Source organism: Pomacea canaliculata, linkage group LG3 (assembly GCF_003073045.1).
Source record: "Pomacea canaliculata isolate SZHN2017 linkage group LG3, ASM307304v1, whole genome shotgun sequence".
In the NCBI taxonomy this organism is placed as follows: Eukaryota; Metazoa; Mollusca; class Gastropoda; order Architaenioglossa; family Ampullariidae; genus Pomacea; species Pomacea canaliculata.
Genome location: NC_037592.1, coordinates 7,825,995 through 7,851,181, shown reverse-complemented (window position 1 = coordinate 7,851,181; position 25,187 = coordinate 7,825,995). Strand labels below are relative to the sequence as shown.

Here is a 25,187-nt window from a genome sequence, read left to right as displayed (position 1 = left end):
ATATCTTCTAATTAATAAATCTTTGCTTGGTGCAGGAGTAGGTTGAAGGGTAAATTGCAATGGTTTTTTTTATTCTTTGGGCTGCCTTGGGACTCAGATATTCAGAACCATGCCTAATCAACTAGTCAGTCATATTAATCACTGATGCATTGGATATAGAAAACATCGACATATTAAAGTTTAGTGGTATCTGGGATGGGGCCAGTGCTGGAGACACCCTCTTTTGTACATACACCAGCACTGGGTACCTAATTTATCAGGTAGGGGAAAGGTGAACAGTCATTTAAGGAGAGGGGTTCTGCTTTTCATGTCTGCATTACAAGTTCACAGGTGAAGCCCATACTACTTTTACATGCTGATAACCCATCTTTGTGTGTTACTATTATAGCCTAAATAAAAAGTTTGTAGACACCACCTTTTATTCAAAGCATGCAGACTATCTTCGAATAAAAATTATTTGCAGTAAGCAGTTGCCCTGAACTGCATGCCTGCAGATCATCTTGTTGTTTTTCAGGGATGTGGTTGTGGCACTGCTGACAGCGAAAGCCTCCGTTGTAGAGGTAGATAGCAAAGGATGTACACCTCTTCATCTAGCTGCCTGGAATGGACATGCCCCTATTTGTGAACTTTTATTGGACAGTTCACCTGACAAGTCCATTGTCAATGTACAGGTGTAGTGTGGCTTTTGCTCTTCACACTAGGACATTCACTAATTAATGCACCTGGAAAGAAACACCTTGCTTGGTATACCTTATGTGATAGGAATGAATGCTGCAAAAGATTCGTGTATGCATGCATATGTGTTTGCAATACAGGATGTGGGTGGGAGGTGTATGCATTTGCAGATGTATATCTGTGTTGGAGAAGTACTAGAGATTTGGTCAAGGAATCAAATGAAAAGGAAAATTTCAGCAGTTGCATAAAATTTGTAGACATTTGAAAGTTTATCCTCTCAAGTTTAAGTGAAAGATGAAGCTAATAAATTTTATCTTTTGTTTATTGAGTTTGAGATGGTGATATATTTAATAGTGTGGCACTGGTGCGGATGGTGATGCATTGCTTAGATATTTTACTTATACTCTGCCATGTCCAGACAAGTATGGTAGTAGTTTCCTCTTAGATTTTATTGAATAATAATAGTCTACTTTTGAGGATTATAGTGAATGAATTGTGGTATTGGTTGATTCCACAACTACGGAATTCTCCACCAAGTCCCATAACTTCCAATCCATGAAAAGAAGGTGGATATTGTCAATACATTTAAATACCTGTGCACCATCTTTGATGGGAGACTTCGCTGGGATACCAACATTATTATATAAAAAAAAAAAAGGCTCAACAGCGTTTCTTCCTTCTCTTGAAGCTTAAGTCTTTCTTTGTATCCCGAAGATTTCTTCATCTATTTAATGATCCTATATAGAGAGTGTGCTGTTCTCGTTTATCTGTTAGCGGTTTGGTGGCGCAACGGTTAGCGCCTGTCACCAATACAGTGAAAGTTGGCTGTCCTGAGTTCATTTCTCATCTCGTGCACGCTGTTCTTTCTCTGCACGTGGCATCTGTTTACAGGGCTGGCTGCTTGCCGTAATATAGCCTTAGTTGCTGACACGGCGTAAAACACCATTCCCCCCCCCCTCGTTTATCTGTTTTTATAACAATTTAATAATAATAATAAAAAAATGTTTATTTATATAGCGCTTTTCCCCACCATTAAAGGTAGGCTCAAAGTGCTTTACTAAAAAGAAAAAAAACACAAACATCATAATGGATGCTGGTCTCAAAAGCTATCGGTGAAGGACAAGTGCAGCTTACACCTGCTGTATAGACCTGCTCTAAAGCTATTGGGACTGCCTAAAATAATAAAAATAATGATGATGATGACCTTGAGACTCTGTCTACCAAGCAGACACTCGTGAAAGTGTCTGCAATTATATGCCATGGCAGGCATGGCTGTTGAGAGAGTTTCTGATTCTGTGTACCTGCATGCAGGACCAACAGATTGAGGCTGTCCATCATATAGTGTGCAAATTCTGAACGCTACTGTGTGCAAATGAATGTGGATTATACAGGGTGTCCAAAAAGTTTTGCCCGATTTTATAAGATAAACGAATGTATGTTTTCAATGAATTTTATTGTATGATGCATGAGAACTACGAGCACAATGATAACTATGAATGAACCAAAGATGCAAAAATGATCAATACGAATGAAGGATGCAACAATGATAATGCTAACGGAATGGCTCAAATTGCTGTCTGTTGTGTTCGATACAAGAAACCAATCGTGATGCAACACTGCGACAAACCTTTTGGCACAGTTCCACATCGATTGCGCCAATTTTTTTCGGTAATATCTCAGCAAATGTCAGAAAAATCTACATCCGTTATCAATGTAAAATTGGCCGAAACATTTTGGACATCCTGCATATAAGCCTGAACCATGATTGTATGAGAGTCTATTTGGTTGAGCAGATATGAATGTGTTGTAGCATTGCTATTTTGCTGTGATTTCGTATAGAACTGCATCTTATTGCCCTCTTTGATAAATAAAGTCTTTTCTTATCAAGTGCAGTGCACATTCTCTGGTGTATGGCTTCATGCTATACACATCTTCATATTATTGCTATTATTATTTCAGACAACTGAGGGGGAAACGCCACTTCATTTTGCTGCTCAACATGGTCACCTGGATGTAGTTACTCTTCTGTTAAAGGTAAGACTGCTTTCTTAGAAAGGTATACATTGACTAATCTTTATTGTAAATGCTCATTGTCTCAGACGGTAGTCATTGTATTTAGCTTAGGGGCTTAGGGCCCTTCTTCAGCATTGTGTTTCTTACATACATGTTTTTTAGGAAATTGTTTTAGCTTGATGCTTATCAGGTTTATGCACATCAAAAGTGCAGTTTTTGATCCTCTATATAATGGCTTAATTAGCTGAAATGCCTAAGGTGAAAAAGATTTTTTTTTACTCACTCTGCTGTTTTGTTATCAAAACAAGATTGACAGCATGTTTCGAAATTTCTTTTATCTGCTTCCTCATGTCAGTTCCAGTTATCAGAAGCTTTCAAATGAAGAGCTTAGCAAGAGCTAAAGAATTTTAGATATCATTCTAGCTATCAGTGTCAGTACTCATCGTGCTCAATAAGCAGTTACAATTGGTGTTTTCCTACCTCTTTTCCTACAGTTTTAGTGGTTTAAAAACAGGAGGAGGTATAATATGTCAAGCAGCAGGCATAGAGAATGAGACTTGAATAATTCAAGACAAGTGGAAGAGAAACGTGGCAAGGAGAATTAAAAGAACTTGCAAATTATTTCGTTATAAACATCCATGATTACAAATTATAAAACTTGTTGAGCTTTTGGCAACTGCAAAATGGATATGCCTGAGAATAGTTTTATTTACAGTAGACGATATGGAATGCACAAATTGATCATTGATCATTCATCCCATGACTGGTACCTGGCTTTTGGGGGAAGACACATGAATAGATGCAGCTGCTGACAAGGCTCCTCCCTTAACACCTGTTTTGGGTGATAGCAGATCCTGCACAGGATGACCAGTCCGTTCCTTCACATTTGTAAGCCAGGTTTTCCTCTGGCATCAGCCACCTTGAATAACAGTCTACAACAAGGTGTCATGCCGGGTCACATGGCTAAATTAGACCAGCTTGTGCTGCTTGTCAGTTGCAAGTAGAGCTTCCTTTTGTCGTATAAGTGTGGCAATCTTACTTCATTAAAAGTCATTGGTTTTATGTTCTTTGTTCAAGATCTGGAACAGCCACCTCAGGCACTTATTCTCAAATGCCTGGATTCTCCTTTCTGCAAACAGTATTCATGTTTTATATTCATGAAGCAGGATTGTATTATGACGGACTTGTACAGATTATACTTTATAGTAAACCTGATGTTATGGCTGCACCACACTCTGTCCTTTGCTGCTCTTGCCATCATGATCTGTAGGAGATCTGTCATGGAGCTGCCGTCTTTGGAGAGGGTGGCTCCCAAGTACTTAAAACTGTTTACCTCTTTGAGCTGTACCCTATTCATGTAGATCTCTGCTGTATCATCGCCAATGAAGTTTAAGTATAAAAAAAGAAGCAGGGCAGGGAGAGAAAAATTACAATAATCTCAAATCCCACTTCAAATTTAGTGATGCAAGAAGTAAAAGGTTTATCCAGTTTTGTTTTATATAATGGATAAACCTTTTATTTATTGCAGCAATTTGAATAGAGTTTAAGATGTTTAGTGAGAACAGTGACTTCAGAGTGGCATAAAGTCTTGTGTGAAAAGAGTGTGTATGTGTAAATACATTTTTATAATGGAATAATACACAGATTTAGTCCTTTTTTTCCCCCCTTTTCTTTCTCTATAATCTAAAAATTGGGTGTTATTGGAAATAGCATTAGATTTCAGCCTGTTTTCTTTGATATGCATTTCTTGTTGTGTACACTCATGCACATTCACAAATAAGATGAACTTATATGTTTATATATATTTTTTTAAATCCCTGTTTGTTTGGTAGAATAAAGCAGACCCCACCTACCGTACACTTTCTGAGCGGTCGGCTCTGGATCTAGCAGCACAGTATGGCAAAACTGATGTGGTTCGCACACTTGTGACAGGGCGCCCAGAGTTGCTTGCTCATTCAGCTGGTCAGCCATCACCCCTGCACCAAGCAGCTTTTAATGGTCATGTTTCAATAGTTCGTTTTTTGCTGGACTCAGGATTTCCAGTAAATACTAGGGTGAGTGCAGTTTGTTTTGTTTACATAGGCTTTAATTCATCTTGTATTTGGTTTTGCATTTTGTGCAAAAGTGCTAAAGGCAGCAAAAGTAATAGCATGCAGGACTGCTTGCAAGATAAAGGTGAAGAATCCTATGAGCTCTTGGGCAGTAAGTAAGTGGTTCACTATGTCAAGCATTGCAGAGCCCAGCACTTTCCTTTTGCTGCCTATTCCTATACATTTCCAGGGTGAGTCTTGTATAGTTGGCCACAAACTGGAGGTCTTTTGTAGTCAAGCATACTAACCACCAGGCTACATAACATAATTACAAGAATGTGATTTCAGACCTGGCTAACAAGTCAAAAAATAATTTACTCTAAAGTGTTTTTGTGTGTGTGTATATATATATAGTGTGTACAGAATGTCATTTGCAGCATAAATTTGTGGTATCATTTGTATTTTAAAAGATTTCACATCACCAGTATTTCACACTCAGATATTAAAGGCTTTATAAGAATGCCAAAAGCTTATCTTATTTCTTGTTGTGGGCAGTTGTACAGTAATTATTTATTCCATAACCTGTGTTCTTTACATTTTTCATGCTTGCATCATTCACCTTTGCTTATTATCTAGTTAAAAGAAAGTAGATTTGCTGTTGTTGAATCATTTTTCTTTTCTTTGTAAACAATGTATACAAGTACAATATGATTAAAAGAGCATAATTGTAATCTTTTCTTATTTTTGTAAACCTTTTGACTTGGTGTAGATATATGTAGGCACTGACACTATCCACTAATGGGTGAGTACACCTGAGGAAATTGAACTTTTTTGAGGGGGAGAAAATCTCAGAGGTGTTGGACACAAAAAAAGCTGGTTTGATTTTTAGGAACTGCATGGCTTTCAGCTTCTTTCATTTTCTGACATTCAGTTGCATATCAAAATGTCTGAATACATTAATATAATACCAATCCATTGATGATGCCCAGTTTTTCAAAAGTTCCTGCCTTAGATGAGAAGAGAAATATTACCATGATGTGCTGATATTTGCTGTTGTTGCAATCTCTATTGTTTTAATTTTTTTCCCTCCTATCAGTCACCTCCCTTTCAGAATAAATATCTACTTCAACTTGCCGTATTTTGGTACTTTTCCAAAAATATTTAGCAAAATAACTAAATTAAAAAATATAATTTTATATAATAATAATGGGAACTGATAGATCACACTCTCTGTGCAGACCAGTAATGATAAATAAAAGATAACAGCCAGTGGACAATGAGACGTATAGGGACACTGAACAACATAAAGAAGAAGTACAAGAGTAGAAAGTAAAGCAATGGGTGAAGTTATGAAGGGATATAAATAGTGTTAGATGGAATCGTTACATGTCAGTTAGCGTGACAGACAGTATTACAAGGGAGTTAAGAATAGTAGTTCAGGGATAGTACTTTGCAAAAAGATACATTTTCAGAGAGCATTTGAATGTAATTGAGTTGCGAATGTGATATGTGAAAGAGTTTCACTGCTTAGAGGGAGAATGTCCGTTGTTCGTATGTGAATGTCTTTGTGGGAGGGAGGGATAAAATGCAGGAGTCTAATAAGAAGCAAAGGTTTCGGGCAGAAGTGTGGAAAGATAAGATTTCAGTAAGCCATTATTATCAAAGCTAGTAAAAATTAACTTATGGCAATAGCAAGTATTATTCTTTTAGAAAATTCACACATATCAGCTTTCTGGAAACTGCTTTTAAAAAATGGATTTATGTAGTGGGGCCGCAGTGGAAACTTATTTGCATATGTAAAATCATCACAGTGATTTATCCACTTAAGTGGCATAAATTGAATGCAGATTATCAGAATGAGGGGGAATCACAAGGTGCTTAGTAATTCTAATGACTTTGCCACACCAAACTGTCAGAAAACATGGTACATTGCCCTTTGTGGACATGTTTCGTTTGTTTCGCTACAAAGGAATTACAATTTGAAAAAAAAAAAATCGCCACATACTCAATCATGAGCCAAGGGAAGTAACTTGTAAAATTATTCAGCTTGGAAATACATTTACTTCCCTCCCAGAGGAGGTTAGAGTACTGGCATATGAACTGAAAGGCAACTCTGGTTTGACGCCTGTATAGTGCAGCTCACTTCCCCCACCCCTCCTCAACTCAGCTTGGGGGAAAAGGGTACCTGACTCCAGAGAGGGTTGGAAAAGGTAAGGTAGCCTGGTAGACGAGATGGGCATCACCTTCATGCAAAGCTGGTCCCAAATGATGTGAGGTCTCTAACACCTCACTCCCTAACAACCTGAGAAAGGTCATGTGACAACTTTTACATTTATCTTTGGCTTGCTTCCCTCATAGCATTAACTACCAATGTTAAGAAAAATAAAACAGCTAACTAGAGACATCACCAACTGCAGTAAGGCAGTGTGTTGTGTTAATGTTTGTCTTTTGAAAAGCTGTCTTACAGGACCGTGCTAAATGCAGTAAAGGTTTTTTCAATGCAAAAGAGCACTGTTAAATATTTTCTTGCTTAGCTGGGATACCTAAATGATTTATATACAGCATTGATATGGTTAACTTACTTGCAGAATCAAGTCTTTAAGCACAAAATTAATAATGATCAGTGGCAGTATTCTTGACATATAAAATACAAATCTGCATTACCTCAGGAGTGACGCAAAAAAAAAAAAGAGAGAAGAATGCATTGATTACAGAGGTTAACTGCAAAGGAGCCCATCAAAGGTTTGTGGCAAAGAAAAAGTAATGGATTGGGAGTATTTTAAAAATATTTTTGTTGTCTTCAGCTTATTTTACTGCGATTCCTCTTATTTTTGGTTTGGTGGACTCTTTCTCAAAGTGTCTTTTTAAAAATATTTAATTGGTTTCTCTGTGTATTCTTTATTTTAAAAAGTTATTTTTAAGCCCAAATCATTTCTGATTTAATGTTCCCTTAGAGGACAGGATCATCTTAGTTCATTGACATTGTCAGTGACAGGAAATTACATTTTACTGCTGCTAACGATTCCTTCATTACTGGCACTAAATGAAAGCTTTATAATAAGCTTGAACAACACTTAATTAAACTTTTATTTCTGGGTTTATTTTCTGGAACTTGCTGGCTTTGGGAGATCACATATTCCTATTTCTGTAATTTCTAGTGAAATTGTTGAATTTGCTTGTGAAGAGTAGTTCTCAGTCGTGGATGTTTGCAGACTATGATCACAAGAGTGATGTTATTTTGTTTTTTGTTTTTTTATTCAGGTGACTGTTAAGTAGCTTGGTACCTACAAAGCTTATAAGACCTTTGGGTGTTTTCCCTGTGTAAACGCTTAGAGATAATATTTAATGGCTTAGTGATGTAAATGCGTAATTTTTATAATGGTATAAACATAAAGCCTAGTAAGGAAGTAAATGTTCATTTAAGGAGGTAGAGAAAGTTCTGCTGCAGAATATATTCTTTCTAATAAATGTTGATAATACAACACTTACATTGCTTAGTCCAATTAATTGGCAATGGCCAAAAGAAAAGAACACAAAGAAAAATGGAAAACTCATATTCAAAGTGCATGCAACAAGATTGCCTTGGTGGATGGGTATGGTTAATTTTTATACTAATATGTGTGAACTTTGGATAAACAAATGTAAAAAAAAGAACAAGAGTCAAGTTGTGCATGCTGGTTGACAGTCTGGACCTGATTATGCATTTACAGTGGTTGAGCATGTGTTCAGCCAGCATGGTGTAGGAATTATTTTAATCTGGTGGGCCTAATGTTTTAAATCAGTGCAGATTTAATGCAGTTTTTTAAGTATTGTAGTTTTTTTTAATTGGCTAATTGTACTGTGTTAAAATGTCCATAATAACAATTTTCAGAAGGCAAGGATAATTTCTTAGTTTCATAATAACTTTTTACCAGACTACCTTTTTACCACAATTCCATTTAAACAGCATTTTGTCTAAATACCAAAGTCACAGTTGCCACTTTCTGACTTGTACCTTCAAGCAGTCAGAAATATGGCATATAACATAATTTGTGACCAAATGCACCCTCTCCATCCCAAATTTCAGCTGTTGCCCTTGGGCAGGTGATGCAAAGTGCCATGTGCATGAATGATAACCTACCAGAGGTCCTTTGTGCTAACAGCAATCACCATCCTAAATAAAAGGCAGGACTCATAGGTCTACAGTATTACCTGGCATCCTTCTTAGGAGGTTCATGTGTGTGTGTGTGTGAGAAGATATAGGTGTGGCTGTGTGTTGAATGTCTTGTATGGGTATGTATGTCTGCCCGTTATGTTGTGTGTGGATTTATATACTTATGTTTGTATGTGTGTGGTGATTGGGAGCAAAAGAAAAATTTTGTCTTGAACTTTCTTGGACAGACAATAAAGTTTGATTTGATTTCAGAAGCTAATTAGTATGAAACAAAGTGAAATAAAGCTGGTATGAGATTTCCCAGCTCATTGATTCCGTTCTCTCTAATGACTCAGGAGACTGATCCACACAGCAGACCTTCTGGCAGACATAGCACTGTTGTAGGTGATTATGCTAACAGTTCTTTTGCTTTCCTCTATGAAGCCCCAAAGGACTAAGGATTGTCTGCATGCTTGATGGCTGTGGACTAGGCTCTGTTGCAAGGACTGCTTGAACATCAGTTGGTCCTTAAGTGATACAAGGCTCATCTCTTGTGTGTATTCACCTTTGCACAGACTGCAGCTTTGGGCATGTGGGCTTAACATGTTCCATAGACTGTTCTGCTCACTGTATTAAAGGCTTTGGTCAGGTTTAGGAATACTTCATAGAGCCTTATGCTCTGTTTCCTGCACTTCTCTGCAGGATCTGATTGTATTTGCAGCTCTGCAATTAGCCCTGAAGCCATACTGGTTTGCTGGTAGGGATGTCTGCAGCAGTAGTATGAATAAACCTATCAAGAAGGACTCTTTGCTAGGATCTTGTCATCAATGGAGAGAAGGGTGATATATCTGTAGCTGGAGCAATAAAGTGTGTTCTCTTTATTCTTATGCAGGAGACGATGAGGGTTTTGCGAAAGCCCTGGGGCACAATTTATTCCCAGCAATAGTGACATCTTGGTGTGCCAGTACAGAGGGATGTTGCTGTCTAGATTGTAGACATGCAGGGGTACCCTCAATACCTTTGCTTGCTGATTTGATCTTAGCACAGGTTGATGGGGTCCATTTCCTGTTTTATCTCCTTTCATGAGATCTTCGCAGTAGAGTCCTCCCAGACTTTCCTCTGACCCAGAATGGGGTCTTAGTCCAGCAATGCAGGATAGTGTCTTTATCTTTGTATATAATGCAACTGTTTTCATATGTGGCATATACTTCTCATATGCCTGCAAGTATCTTTATAGGCAAGATTGTTAAATATTGACATTAATGAATTATTATTTTATCATTTCTTGCTGCATCTTTTTGTGAGCATATTGAGACTCTTTTCCAAAAGCATTGTATTTGTAGGACTATTTAATCGTTTGTGCATGTCGTTAAATGTTTATCATCTAACATTGTAAATGGCTAGTAGCACAGCATGTGGTTAAGTGTTAACTAACCCATGTTTCAGACGGATAATGGCACTGCATTGCATGAAGCAGCCACATCCTGTAAACTGGATGTGATCAAACTGCTTTTGGATAGAGGTATGAGCTAATGGCTAAAAAAAGAAAATATCTAGAAGAAATTGTTTTGAATTCATTGATTTATTTTTTAGATGCATCAGCAATAAATATGTAATAACCTTAATGAAATATACTGAGCAATGTGTGTGTGTGATGGTTTTTAGACAGAGCTGTTTGCCTTGTTTCCTAGAGAGGGTTCTGTTTTTTAAGGAGTTGGCAGAATAATGCATGTGTATGCACATTTCATTCTACTACCCAACTGGATAAAAATCTAACAGAAGAGAGAATGTTTCTCCTACTTGTTAAAATGTGCAGTGATGTTGATTAGAGTGGCTAACAAGTAATGTTTGCAGGGGATTTGATTGGTCTTTTTTTGGGAGGGTTTTAAACTGAACTGCATCTTCTTCAATTTGTAAGTGATAAAATTGTACCCTAACCAGAATTGTACTAATTTTTCTGATTATCCGATAGCCATGGCGATGTGTTCAGAAAATGGTGGGTTTCAACCACAGATTGCATTTAACATAGTATATCTGACATATTATGGACATAATTTAAGAATTATGTTTTGTGTGGACATTTTCCTTGATGGTGCTTTACTTATGCTCATTAAAATAATTTCACATGATTTTTTTTAAAAACTGTCAAAACAAGAGCTTTAAATTTTCAATAGCAGCTATAACAAACACTAAAAAAGAACCACTATTTATCAGGAACTAAAATATTTTGCAGGAGTGGATGTGTGGGCTCAGGCAAAGAATGGAATGACAGCAGAAGACATTTTGAGGTCCATCAACTCTAGACTGACAAAGGATGCTCTGCAAATTATCAGTGGTGAGCCACTGCAAATGGCTTTACAAAATTTCCAAGCACATGTGAAGTTCATAAAGTGTTTTCAGTTAGTTTATGCCTTATATGCCTAGTTTTAGCTGTCATTGTCATGAAAAAGTTACACTATTTGACACTGAGAAGGGTACCGATGCAAAGCTTAAGAAGATGTAGCAGTTGAAGCTATAAGAGTTATTCTTCTTGCTCCTATTCACTACCAGTGGAGCATAGGGCTGCAACTACACCACACCATCGGATCCGGTTCTGGTTATCTTTTTCCAGTTTGGATCATATTATGCCAGCTGACTCCACCTCGCTGTGGACCGATCTCCTCCATGTCTGTCTTGGTCTCCTAACCCTGCACCTCCCCTGTAGTATCCAGCTTCGAGCTTGTCTTGTTAAATTGTTGGCTGGCTTTCGCAAGGTTGTCACCGATCCAGCCCCACGTCCGCTTCTTGATGTCTTGGCTGGCAGGTTTTTGGTTGGTTCTCTCCCACAGGTCTGTATTAGAGATCTTTGGCCACCTGATGTTGAGGATCTGAATCTTGTTGGTGATGGTGTTTGTCACACGCCATGTCTCAGATCCATATAGAAGGACTGACTTTATATTTGTGTTAAAGATGCAGATCTTGGTGTGTAAAGATAAAGCCTTGGAGTTCCAGATAGGTCGCAGGATGTGGAATGCAAGCCTGGCTTTATTTATTCGGCTTCTTACATCTTCATCTGCACCTCCATCTTTGCTGACTATGCTGCCAATGTAGGTGAAAGGGTCAGACTCAGTAAAACATTCCCCATGCAGTTGGAGTGGGGCTTCTTGCTTGTTGTTGACCTGCCTTATCTCTTTCTTCTTGATGTTGATGGTCAGGCTCATCATTGCTGCTTCTGCTGAGAGCCGAAAGAGCTTTGTCTGTGAGTGTAGTTTGGGAGAAATAAATTTTGTGACATAATGTTTTACATTTGGGGACGATCTATCTCAGCAGCCCAGATATATTAGAGATTTAAAAAAATTTAAGTCTTAAGGTAAAAAGTAACTAAGGTAAAGAATCTTGGCTGTAAGGGTGTTGAATGTAAGTGGTTCACCATGTCAAAAGGCACAGTATGTGAAAAGCAGTCATACCTTATAATTTTCCTGCCTTTACCTTCCTGGAGGAGTTAGGCACCCATTTCTGCTAAGCATCTGATGGGTGAACAGAGAAGTGAAATTTTCCAGCTGTAGGCCTCAAACCAGTAACCTTCAGTAGCAACAGCCAGCATGCTATGATGTCTCCCAAGTATCTAGACTATTTTAAACTGTCATGTCTGCAGGTCATGTGAACAGTCAGCGGACACCAGACTCTGACGGTGAGAAAGATGAGAATGGAATTCCAGGTCCAGGCAATTCTGTGCAGGAGGATGTCACGTCGTCTGGCACTTTCCATCCTGTACCTAAAACTCGTACTGTTTATCCAGGTGTCAGTCCAGACACGACCCATCTTGCAGATATGCTCAGGTGATGATTTTTTTCTTTACCAAATGCAGTTTTGAATTCATCTTAAACCTAAAATTTAGATTCTTCTTCCCTTTGCGCTATTAATAATACAGCTATGAAACGTAAATTGTCCATCTATTGTATCTCGTTTTTTTTTCTTCAGGAGGTTCAAGCTTTATAGACAGCAAAAAAAAATTATGACCCCCAAAATGGTTATTTTTTTATCTTCAAGAGGAAATAGATTTTAAAGGCAGTAACTCTTTACAGGGTTTTCAGTTCCACAGAAATGTTCACAAGTCACACAAGAGAGCTGGAATTTGCCTTTGCTGAGGGAGTCTGAAAATATAAATAACCTGGCAATGAGGGGCTAAAAATGTAGAAGTTTAGGTCAAAAGTTTAATTGTGAAAGACATTTTGCAATAAAAGTGTTAATGACAGGTATACATGTATAAAACATGATACTGATAAAGCATTTTTTAAGATAGGGAATCAAGAAAATGTTAAAACATATAGACTAGTTAGTATTTTTATCTTGCAACGTTGATAATGAATTCAGAGTTGCTTAACAATTTTAACAGAGGGACTGGAAAACCTCAATAATCTTAAATGAAGGTTTGAAAACCTCTAGAATTTTATAGATGGTAACCACTGTCTTTAGAGAAATAATTTTGCTTATAGAGAAATGTGGCAGTTTCCTACCATGATCGTTCAATGATTTCTCATGTAAAGTAAATAAAAAAGAAAAGTAATAAAGTAAAAAATGATAATTTAAAGTTACTTTAGCCTGCTTGCAGGTCATTGGTGAGCACAGGGCCGTGCTTAGGGGCAGGCGGACGAGGCATCTGCCTAGGGCCCCGCGCTATTGACGAACGTTACAACTAAATTAATCGTAGGCTTATGTTGTAATGTGTATGCAGCGTGCTGTCAATGATAAAAGACGAGACATCCCTGAGGAAAAAAGTGACTTTAGATCCCAACTAAAACCGTGTGATCGTGGCGTGAGGGCCCCGCACATGCCCTTTGCCTTGGGCCCCGCGGGGGCTAAGAACGGGCCTGGGTGAGCAGTATGTTATCTATCAAAATCAGCATTACTGGTCACCATCATTATGTTAATGATAGCCTTTGCTGTGGATCTAGATAGCTCAAAAGTCAAATCTACTCAAATAGCCTTGAATAACATTCTGTTATAGTGCCAGTACCCATACTCAAGGAGAGCAGTTATCACCACCACCACTTCCACCAAGAATATCTCTTCGGCCAGTGGATTTCTCAAAGCGAGAATCTATGCCCCTTGAAATAGGTGAGTCAGCTAGTATGTAGCTGTGGGCTTCTTTGCTTGTTGCTGCACCTTACTGGCATAGTGCATTATCATGATTGCCTGAAGTTTGTGGCCTTCAAGGTAAAGATCTTTTCTTTCCAGCTTATAAGTCATTGTTAGTTGAACTTAATGGTAGTGCTAGGGCTTGATCCCTCAGACTTCTGGAGGTTTCTTGTACAAAGCGTAGTAACTTGAGAATATTTATCTTCAAAAACCTTTGCCTTGACCCTCAATAATAGTCGTAATAACTACATAATCTTTAAAGCTAAAGTTCTTGCTAACGCAATTTGGGTTGTGTGCACAAACTCTTATGCATGCATAAACCTGCCTACACATTCAGATCATACGTGTTCATGTGTGCTTGCACACTTGCTCTCTTCTTGTCATGATTTTACAGGTTCAGGCCATCTGATAGTAGAGGCATCTGCAAGGAGCCAATCAAGATCGAGAGAAGCCAGCCCTATGTCGGGAAATAGGGTATATTAAATAATCATCATGCTATATTTATGTAAATAGAAAAACTATATACCCTCTGTTCCTTTCTATTCTGAAGTAAAAGTATTTTCAGTTTATTAAGACATATAGTATAATAAGTAATAATGTGGATTTATGTAATTTATTTTCCAGGTCATACACACATTTTTTGGGAAGTCCCCTCTTTCATTATCACTCCCTACTCCCACCCTTCATTTATTCTTGTCTCTCTGGGCATACTGAAACAATGCTTCAGTTGTGAAAGGTGTTTTGAATGACACTGTAAAGTGTTAAATTCATTGAATGCATTTAATAAAATTTCCGTATAACCCACAACAGTAAAAATGAAAATGATTTTGAAGAGAGAAGGGTAGAGAACAAGAATGAATGTGATAGAGAATTTTGTACAGGAACCAATTTAGTTGACTGCTTTGCTCAGAGTCTTGTATGCTAAAGGGCTTAGAGAATGAAACAATAATTGTTGTGCTTTGCTCAGGAGCAACCAAAGAAACCACCCAGAAAAACACCCAGTGTGCGTAGAACAGAAGCTACCCAGAATAGTGATGGTGCTTCTACCAGCTGCGCCCAAGGCCAGTCAAATAGCATGGAACAAGTGGAAGAAACTTTGCCAGACCCCATGCCATGTGTGACTGAACAGACTCGAACTGAGTATGTGAATGTTGAATTCGACAGAACTTCATCTACTTTTACAATAGGAATGTCAAAAGAAGATGACACCAATACAAGCGTATCTGTGATAAAGGCAAACTGTAGTGAGCATGAGAGCCCATCGCTGAATAGTGCAAGTGCTGAAGAATTGGGTGCAGAAAAGTGTATCGAAAGAACTGATTGCCATGGGGATGGAATAGCTGCAGAAGAAGGTATGTCTGGTCAGTAATGTATCACCAACTACCTCATGACATGCTTGATGTAACAGTTATAATAACACTTTGTTAGATTCACATTTAGGATAAAGTTTTAATTCGAAATTGTTTCCCTGGTTACTAATCTAAGGAGAATTGTCTGGTTAATGTCAGTTTAATGAAAGTTGAGAAGTACAATTTTTTTTTTTGTTTTAATATTTCTAGTCTTAAACCACCCTATCCAATGCCATGTTAATGCTCTGTTTAGAAGAAGCTGGGCTTAATGTAAATAAATTGAACATTATTATTTAATCCAGTGCCACCATAAAAGTGCATCTGCACAAATATGCATGGATGCATGACCAGCTGCACACAGACACCTGGGGATGTAGATGGGTGTGGAATGGGGATGCATGTATGCTTTGAACATAAGCACATAGGTTTAAATTCTTGCATGCACAGACGTGCAGTCATACAGGTGCACCAGTGTGAACCATTATATAAAGACAGCAAGTCAACATGCAGATGTCATGCATTAATAAAGATCATTGTAGTGAAGAAAAATTGCAAGATTTCAGATGTTTTCCATGTTTTGATGATTCATTTTTGACTTAATCCAACATTCTGATCAATTGTCCTTTATATTTCTTTTATACATCTTACATTGGCTTCAAGAAAGATATTTTTTACAACCTAGGCACTTTGTTTAATGATAAATTTAGAAATCATTGTTTTTCTTCTCTTTGCTAAAATGTTAAAAAAACTAGTCCTTTTTAATAAATGGAAAAAATATTATTTGCAATGTACTACAACTTCTCATCAGATATTGAAGGCAAGCATGGGAAACCAAAATCTCTGCAACTGGATGGAAGCAAGAAAAGAGATAGTTCTGGGTCTTGTAGTGCTGGCACTGACAATGATCTGCCTGATCTACCTCTTTCTCCCACCAACTATCCCCAACCCCCAACACCAGACTGTCCCCCACCTTCACCAAGCACAGCAATGCATGGTATCCACCTCAAGATAAATCCACAGGTATTAATGCTATTCACCACAGCTGCTTATTGCTTTTGCCCATAGTTTGACATCTGTGTAATCCATTTGTGTGTGTGTGCGCGCGCATGAGAGAGGGAGAGAGATGGGACAGGGGAGAGAATCGAGACTGAAAATAAGAGTGAGAGGAGTTTTCTGAGTGGAATGATAGTGCTTGATCTGTGAACACAAGACTCCTAGGTGTGTGCATCATAGAACTTATAGTGCAATTATTCAGTGTTGTATGATATGGTTAATAAAATATTTGTAAACATGTTAATAAAATATTTGTAAATCTTGGTTGCATCATTGTTGTATTTGTGCAGTATTTGCTTTATACAAGAGAGACAAATGAAAGGATCAGCCCTGCTAAACTAGACTGTGTAGCAGATTATTTTGGTGTATGAATCTGTAATTCTATGCTAATAATGAAAAATTTAAATCCAGAATTCTCATTCAAGGGCATCAGCTTCTGCATGCTTTGTCAATATATGGCTTTATTTTTTTAAAGTAGTGTGAAGCATGGAGTAGGAAAAAACATTGCATCATAAATATTTTAAGCATATCATATAAAACTTCATTATATAACTGGGCTTCTCATTTAATTGAAGACTGATTCTTACAAACATATCTCACATGACTTGAACTCATAAACCGATAACACAATCCACTTTTGGCAATCAGAAATAATGACAGTGCATTCAGGAACAGCTTTTTTATCCTTTAATTTAGCTTTCTTACATTGGCTTTAGGTTTTATTTGCATATAACAGGACAAGCGGAAGTCTAAGAATATGGAGACAATCACGGATGCCAATCTGTTGACAACTTCCTCCACATCAGAATCTGGGGGAGAGAAGATCGCACAGGCATCCCAGCCTTCAGAGCCTGAGACCAGTTCAAAGCAGGGAGACTCACAGGTTAAAGCTGACCAGGTGTCCAGCCACACAGACTGTGAATTATTACAAGGTGAATGAACATACAGTAGAAAAAAACCTCAGAATGTATGATTCATTCACAGCGAAGCACCAGATGATTATTTCAAAAAAAAAAAAAAAAAGATCCAAGTCGTGAAATTATATTTGGCATTTGAAGCATCTCAATCTTTCTGTCCTGTTTGTATTTATCATCTGAAGGTTTTGCCTACCATTGATCATGTCAAAAAGTCCAAAGCTTATGTGATTTCAGATTCAGATACTAAAGCTTAAGTCGAGTTAACAGTTTCCATCAAACATAAATGACTGCCATAATATTTACCAAGTAACTGCTTATCTTATTGAATTATGATGGATAGTTTTCTGTTGGAAGTGGACCTGCTACACCAATCTAGAGTTTGATACTTGTGACTATTGGTAGAATTACTGGGAAAATGTAATAAATGATAGACACAAACCCTTGTGTAGCAATATGTAGACCATTGTCCTGTTGTTGCTGTGTTTCGTGGATTAAGGAAATAGAGAGTACTTGAACTGTTCTTCCTTTTCCTGTTGTGACATCTCTACCTTGTGTTGCAACTTACAGGCTGCTTTGTTAAATGTTCTGAAGGGAAGATTCATGGTGTGCAGTTTATTCATAGAGTGCACGCCATTGCATCAACATCTCTATTGGTGGTCATTATTTCAGTTTTAAAATTTTATAGTTTTTTTTCTTGCTGTTAATAAGACGTTAATCTGAAGTAATTGATTGCATAATTTTTTTGTGTGAAGAGTCTATAAAAGAAGATAAAAGTAAGGGTGTGAAGATGGAGAAGAAAACGCAGAAAAGTTCGGAGGGCAGTGCGGAGGATGTGACCCTGGAGATGGAGGTAGAGCGTGTACAGATGCGGCGATCAATGAGTGCAGGCAACGAGCCCCTAGACTGGCAGAGCAACGTTTTTGCGGGTAGGAGGATTGGAGCTTTGTGTCCGAACTGCAGAGAGAGAGAGAGAAAGTTTGTGTGCGTACTGATGAATATGGGTAGCTGTGGAAGAGTAGCTGAGGCTGAAAACTTGGGAAAATGCACATTGTTTGTATTTTTATTACTCTTTTCTGAACATTGAACATTTATTTAAAATCCTCCTCCCAGCCCGAAATACACACCATCGTCATGCTACTTTTTAAATATATGAGATAGGCTGATTTTGTGGGACTGAGTTGGTATGTGAAATCATTTTACTCCCAGAATCAACAGAATACAAAAATTATGGTCGCTTTTCTCATAGGCTGAATATAACATTGTGTTCGGAGTTGATTCCCACATTCAGTGTCTCATTCCTTTTCTTTTTAGTGTGCGTTCATTTTTCAGGTCTGACATTTTTTGCATAGCGGCTAGCTTTTTTTTTTCATTCATGCAATCTCATAATCTCTGGTTACAGTTATTTTCAAGTCCCATAAATTATTTGAATAATAATAATTATTATTATTCTATTACTCTCGCTTGCTTAATGTCTTTTTTTTATGTGCATTATCATTGGTTATTGTCATTTGAAACTTTCAGAAAAACCGTGGTTATTTTGATGCAGTTTTATATGTGGTGTTAAATACATATTGGCATACAAAATGGTGGAATCATGTTCAGTTAGACGGACCTACCTGAATACTGGTCACAGAGCCCAGGTTGGAACGAGGTTGGGGGTGGGTGGGGGATGGATCGCAAGTAACTATCCGCTGATGCATTTGGAATGTAGAGGGAGAAAGAAAATGTAGATTGGTGGAGTGGCGGACAGGTAGAATGGAGGAAAAATGTCTGCTGCCGGCAGGTAGAGTTTGATAACTAGCCGATAGGGAGTCAGACGGCACACGGTACAGGTACAGATAATGCAGGGACGCTCATCTTTCTTACCATCGGCGTGTTGTCTACCCGATGCATACCTCCGTGCTCTGGGTTTCCTCCTTTCTTTTTGTGTCTGTTTTTTGTTCGTTCGTTTGATCTTTATTTCGAAGACTTGAAAATCACGCTGGTTGTGTTTGTTATCTCTCTGTGGTAATGACTCATGACCAAAGTACAGGTATTGAAGTTTTCACACATCTGACTCATGTCCAAGATCAGGTGTTTGGGGGCCGGGGGAGGCTCTCTGCCCACTTCTGCTGGATGAGAGGGTTGTGGTGGTGATAGGTGTGAGCCCGAGCGGGTCTGGAATCATCACCCTTCAGCTTCAAAGCCAAGAACTTTATGCGAGAGACAGTGGTTACAAACCAGAGTAACATCAATGACTTCTTTAAAATATTTTTCACCTCTTTCAGCCTCATGTAACCATTGCTGTGGACCGTACGCATTACCTAGCTCTGTTCCCTAGCTCTAGTTACAATACTGCCCAACGCTTTACGTCCGTAGCTAAGTGAGGTTACATCTACTTCATAACTATGGCCCAAGGCTATGGAGCCTTTCGTTTTATTTTACCAACACAATTTTCCGTGAAAAAACAAAAACAAAACAAAAAAAACCAACACACACACACACCAACAACAGAAACGCTTGCAGACGGTTATGAATGCCGTCAGGCAGCCAGCCAGCCAATCAGCGGGGAGCTCCAACGCCAGTTAGTGCTTGTCTCTCTTTCTCCCTTCGAAAATAGGACGAGTAGTGATAACGGGTGATAAAAGGATAAGTTTTCTTTTTGTCGCTTATGAGGTGAGGGGTTCGAAAGATATACCTCGAGAAAGGCGAATTTTCGAGATTCTGAGGATAGTGAGGATGCCAGGAGCCAACCTGAGGAGTCCATTTCCCTGTATCATCTGCACTTTTTTGTTGTTGTTTCTAGTTACTTCGGTTGAGGCTGCCGTTTTAACACTCGGTTATTTTGTGTTTCCTCAATCTGAGAGAGAGAGAGTCTGCATGTTGTGTTCGCAAAAAGTAAATCTTTGTCAAAACCGAGGTCTATCTGAAAAGTGACATGACTGGGTGTGCAGCGTGAGCGGAAGAGGAGGAATATGCAATTTGTGATATCATCTAAAATAATTGCTTGGTTAATCAGCAAGCCTGCAAAGAGATTCCCCGGCGTTTGCTTCACTCAGTGCGCGACAAATCACGACAATACACCTGCTCACAACGCCCTGAGCTTCCGGCAGTTCCTGGCCAAGAACATCGCCGTACTGGAACAACCTCCCTATTCACCTGATCTTGCTCTCTGTGACTTTTCTTTTCCCCAAGCTCAATAGACCCATCAAGGGGACCCTTTTTGAAGGCGTGGAGGCCATCAATAGGACCATTATCGACGGACCTGAGGGGCATCCCTTTTTAGAAGTACATAGAAGCATGGCAGAGAAGGATGAGTGCACCAGACTCAAGGGGTATTACTTTGAAGGGGAAACCATTTAGTTGTTTGGAATTGAAATAATCCCGTTACTTTTCAGAAAAACCTCGTATGGTGAATGCTTGTGTTCCTGATTTTTTTTTTCGTTCTGGTGGTTACCTACGTAAATCAATGTACTAGCATTCGATATTCTGAGTGGTAACACCACGGTTTAATTTCTGCTCGCACATGCATGCGCAGGCCACAGCACGCCTTTAGTTATAGACTTTTTCACGGCCTTTAAAAGTTACCCGCTTCGTCTAACTTACATGTCGCCTGCGCTGCGGTTGTACCCGGTATTAAACTCACTGGGTGCATACATCCCCAACATCCTCATCCGTCTTTCCCATCAGCACCACCATCACGGCGCACCAACGAGTGGCGTGCGCGTAGCGCGAAGCTGCCGCCGCCGCCGTCAGAAGGCGTGAGCACGCATGCCGCCAGGTTTAGCCAGCGCGCGCGCTCCATCGCAGCCGCCACGGTGCACGCACACCTCCAAGTTTACGGCGGTCGGAGCCCCACTTCCCCGTCGTATGCCTGAGTTTTGCTGGCAAATTAAAACAAGAAAAGAAAACCCAAAATTGAAAGCAAAGAACTGAAGTGTGCTGACGTTTTGGCGGAGATAATCGTCGGACAGAAGAGATTCTGTGTGGCTTGTATTCGCGGGGCGCCCGACACTTACGAGCCCCGGGTTGATCGCCAGGAATCGATGAAGTGAGTTCCGGGTGGTGAGTACCAGTTGCTGTTGATGTATAGCACGGTGTACAACAAGCACGGGAGGGAAGCATAGTGACCGTTATTGTCTGCCGCACGCTGTCTGCTCATGATTGTGCGTACGTTTAGGTCGTGGGACATTTTTTTTTAATTGGTAAATACCTTGTCACACATACAGTGTTCATACGGGTTGCTTGCCAGTTGTCTTTGGATTATCAGCGGTTTGTTGACGGCATTCTGTTGTACTTGTGTAGCGCAGTTGGTGAGGCCGTGGAAGGGGGAGACTCGTTATTCAACACAGAAGGCGTTCCGCCCTTGCTCATCTCCGTAATGCCGGCCGAGACTGCGGGAGGCGGGAATTCCCATTCCTAGCGTCTTCTGCACAGTGCGCTCTCTCACTCTCACGTGCTGTCTTCCGCGTTCCCTTACTCTCTCCCTCCTTACTTTGTCTTTCCTTCCTTAGCACTTCTTTTCCTGTTCCTATCTCTCCACATTTTGCCACTTTGTTTTGTTGTTTTTATTTTTAAGGTGTATTCTCGGTAGCGTGCAGGAAACACAGATCGTGCGTTTGAACCTTTCAAAACACGGCTCCGACCCGTGTAACAGTGAACTGCTGAGCCTGTGGCAAAAACTCACGGCGCCGACAGTATGAACCCTGTGGAGGTAAACCGCTGAGCTTGTGGGGGAAAAAAAACCCACGGCACCGACATTAACAATCTCTGTGGAGGTAAACCGCTGAGCCTGTTGGGAAAAAAACAAAAGGCGTAGATCATACAATCCAGGTAAAAATGAGCCAGTGAACCTGTAGCTATGCCTTCCACTTCACATAATAAATAAATATCGTTTTACACAAGTTACAGCCCTTCACGCATCTCTTGCCGTATCCCCCTATGCCCTTCCTCACGAATGCAATAATGTTCGCTTGAAAGCTTCCTAGCGACAGACGATAAAGGAAGAGCTCATTTTTAAACGAAGTTGGCGGCCCGTTTCCCCCTCTTCTGACAAAAATTAATGGCCTAAAAATAGACAGAACGGTGCGCGCGATGCACCACGTGGCCATAGGTAGACACCGTGTCAGCAGTAAATCAATGGAGGACGCGATGCAGCACGGCAATGAACAAATTGATGCTGACGTGTGTGTGTAAACAACAACAAACAACAACAAAAACAACAACAAAAGAAGAACAAGAACTTCAACTGGCGGTGTGGTGTGACGCCGTTCCGGAGTGATGGCTGATTAGTTTTTGGGCCTTGTCTCGCGCCAGTGCCAGAACTCGAATTACAATATCATAAAGCGGACTGTACTGCGGCCAGTATTGCCACCTATTTTTGAAAGTGCGATAACAGCCGGGGTCAAATATTCATCCCCCCTGAGAGTAGCAGCTAGCATGTTGCTAGGGACTGCCGCCAAACGTCAGCAGCAAGGGAAGGACTAACATTCGATGCCATGCTAGCATTTGGGTGGAGGGATGATGGTTGGCCGGGCAATGTATCGATTAGCACGAACGTTCGGAGTGAGTGAGTGTGGGGGTAGGGGGGAGAACAGGTTGCAGTTGAGATTAACTTACAGCTTCCTGACGGAGGGAGGTGAAACGTTGCGCTCTTTGTGTTTGTGTGTCCCACGAAATGGTTGCCGCGTGTGTGTTTATGCACGTGACTTGGAATGATCACAGCTTCAGAGGACGGGTTATTAAGTTTATGATCGGAGTGTTTCATCGTATAGATATTTATGGATGTGTGGTAACGCCAAACTCACAGTTTGCTGCCAGCTGAGATGAAAGGAAAGGTGTGTGTGTGAGAGAGAGAGATGTGCGCGAAAGGTTTATTTTTGTGGGGAGGTTTTACATAAAACATTGTCCCTCCCTCAACAACTAGAACCACTGCGAACATCATTCTCTTGACGGCAGCCAACGAGAGGCAGCGAGGCTGTCGGAGATGAGCGTTACTCACGCACTTCCGTCACCACAGCAAACGCGTTTCGAGTCGTAGAACATCCAGTTAGAGAGAGGAGGTGGGGAAAACGAACTGGCAGTCGGTCATAATTTTGAAAGTGGCATTTCTTAGTGAAAGCCGAGATCCATCTTGCACTGCGGGCTTCTTGAGCTGACGACGACAGCCTGACCGCAAGCAGAGAAGTGAGACGATGACAGGTTTTCAGGGCTGGCGTGCAGCATCACGTACAGCTGAACACGTGACCACACACAGGTCAGGCACCGGTCTTCATGACCAAGGGCCACAAGGGCCATTGAGTCATTGCTTTAAGAGCTGTCCTCTGTGTGTGTGTGAGAGAGAGAATAACGGACTGTAAACATATGTCCAAGCTAAGCAAAGAGTATACATGTATATATATAGTCACTTGTTGCGACTGTTTGTACAGAACCTTACCACTGCAAAGCTTGGCACAAGGTGTGGCGGCCGGTTGGTTGCTTGGTTGAGTAGCTGAGACTTTATAAGTGCACCCGCAAGTGCGGGCATTTACGAACAGTCAAGTATGGGAGAAAATTCTGCGAACAAACGCAGACTGAACACCAGACCATCGCTGACCTTTGCTACCTTTGACATGAACTCATCTGCAACATTCATCACGAACCATTAAGCAACGTTCGCTAAAACTACTAACATGGCGGCACGAGAAAGAGCACTGGGTGCTGGTCAGCTAGTTTTTTCGCCGAGTCAGCAGTCAAACCCGAGGGGGTAGATCAAAGTGACAGGAAGAGGTCTGTGAGCAGGTGCCGCGTACGATAACGATGCTATGTACGTCAGTCGGGTACTCGACGGGAACCTGAGCACGGTTGTCGCTGCTGCTGATGGCGTTATCTTTGTGGACGACTTGCATCCTTGTACGTCCGCTCCTACAGTGAGGGAATAAAAAGATGAAATAAAGCGTGCGAAAAGTTTCTTAACTCCCATCCCTCTCCCGTTAGCAGAAGCTTGATAAGAGCTACTGTGCGGCTCCTGTCAAACCATCCATCTACACCACCATCTTGCCGCTCGTGCGTTCACTACCCCCATCCCTAGCTCCAGCCCCTACCAGGGCGCAGGCGATCCTCCCGTCTATCATCACTTCGCTGAAATGCCACCTAGACTCTCAAATCTGCTTTGCACATCAGACCCTTCATTTCTCCCCCCTCTCTCTTTTTACGTGAAAGGGTGTTGCAGATGATAGATAAATTAACATAGCTATGTTTATCGACTTTGTTCCCCGGGTGGTACCTTTAAAATTTCCCATCAGATAAGTTAGCAACTTGGAGTGCACCATATAGGGAGGTGTAGCTGCATCACTGGTATAGAGACGAATTTGGGGCTTGGGGCTTACCGGCGCGGTATTGATATCAACTTCGCCCCTCCGGCTAACCAAATGGGGCGAAACACGATAATGCCACAGTGAGCGCTGAGGGCGTGCAACTCTATTGACTCCTCGGCTCTCGTGCAGCTGGGATTTTCCAGCAGCCTGATAGTTACAGCCTTCACAAGACGACTTATCGGACATAGCTGTATTCCTAGCACGAAGCTCTTTATACAAAGACATTTCGACCGAAGTATTTGAAACGCGCGTGGACTTATTTTCTTGCATATCTTGTTAGATTGGCGATAGTGAATTTTGTTTTTTAAATTTTAAATTGTTGAAGCCTGTGAGGCAGACCAGGCTGGTGCATTTTCTTATGCTTGATCTTGTGACGGCTGGGTGACTGTTGGAAACAGAGGTGGTGGCATCGTCGGCTGAGTCATCAACCGCACGATTCAGGTTTCTAAGATAACGTCACAACGGCTCCGCCATAGGAGAGGGTCTTCGTGTTTGAGACAGGCAGCTCTCTCTCTCACCTGAAGGCGTGCGTCACTGTGCTGCACAGCCGGTGGGAGGCATATTTG

General features: G+C 40.4%; 1 protein-coding gene across 7 annotated transcripts in view; it reads left to right on the top strand.

The window, feature by feature from the left end:
• The window catches only part of LOC112559389 (ankyrin repeat and SAM domain-containing protein 1A-like), a 79,650-nt gene that overhangs the window by 4,104 nt on the left and 50,359 nt on the right, over window positions 1–25,187 (top strand). For all 7 annotated transcript variants that reach the window (XM_025230601.1, XM_025230600.1, XM_025230599.1 and 4 more), the window contains 12 exons: window positions 515–671; window positions 2,635–2,709; window positions 4,521–4,742; window positions 10,297–10,372; window positions 11,084–11,185; window positions 12,485–12,668; window positions 13,838–13,947; window positions 14,363–14,442; window positions 14,936–15,320; window positions 16,126–16,337; window positions 17,107–17,302; window positions 18,040–18,213. In XM_025230601.1, the coding sequence (XP_025086386.1) occupies window positions 515–671; window positions 2,635–2,709; window positions 4,521–4,742; window positions 10,297–10,372; window positions 11,084–11,185; window positions 12,485–12,668; window positions 13,838–13,947; window positions 14,363–14,442; window positions 14,936–15,320; window positions 16,126–16,337; window positions 17,107–17,302; window positions 18,040–18,213 (1,973 nt within the window). The remainder of the gene's footprint in view (window positions 1–514; window positions 672–2,634; window positions 2,710–4,520; window positions 4,743–10,296; window positions 10,373–11,083; window positions 11,186–12,484; window positions 12,669–13,837; window positions 13,948–14,362; window positions 14,443–14,935; window positions 15,321–16,125; window positions 16,338–17,106; window positions 17,303–18,039; window positions 18,214–25,187) is intronic.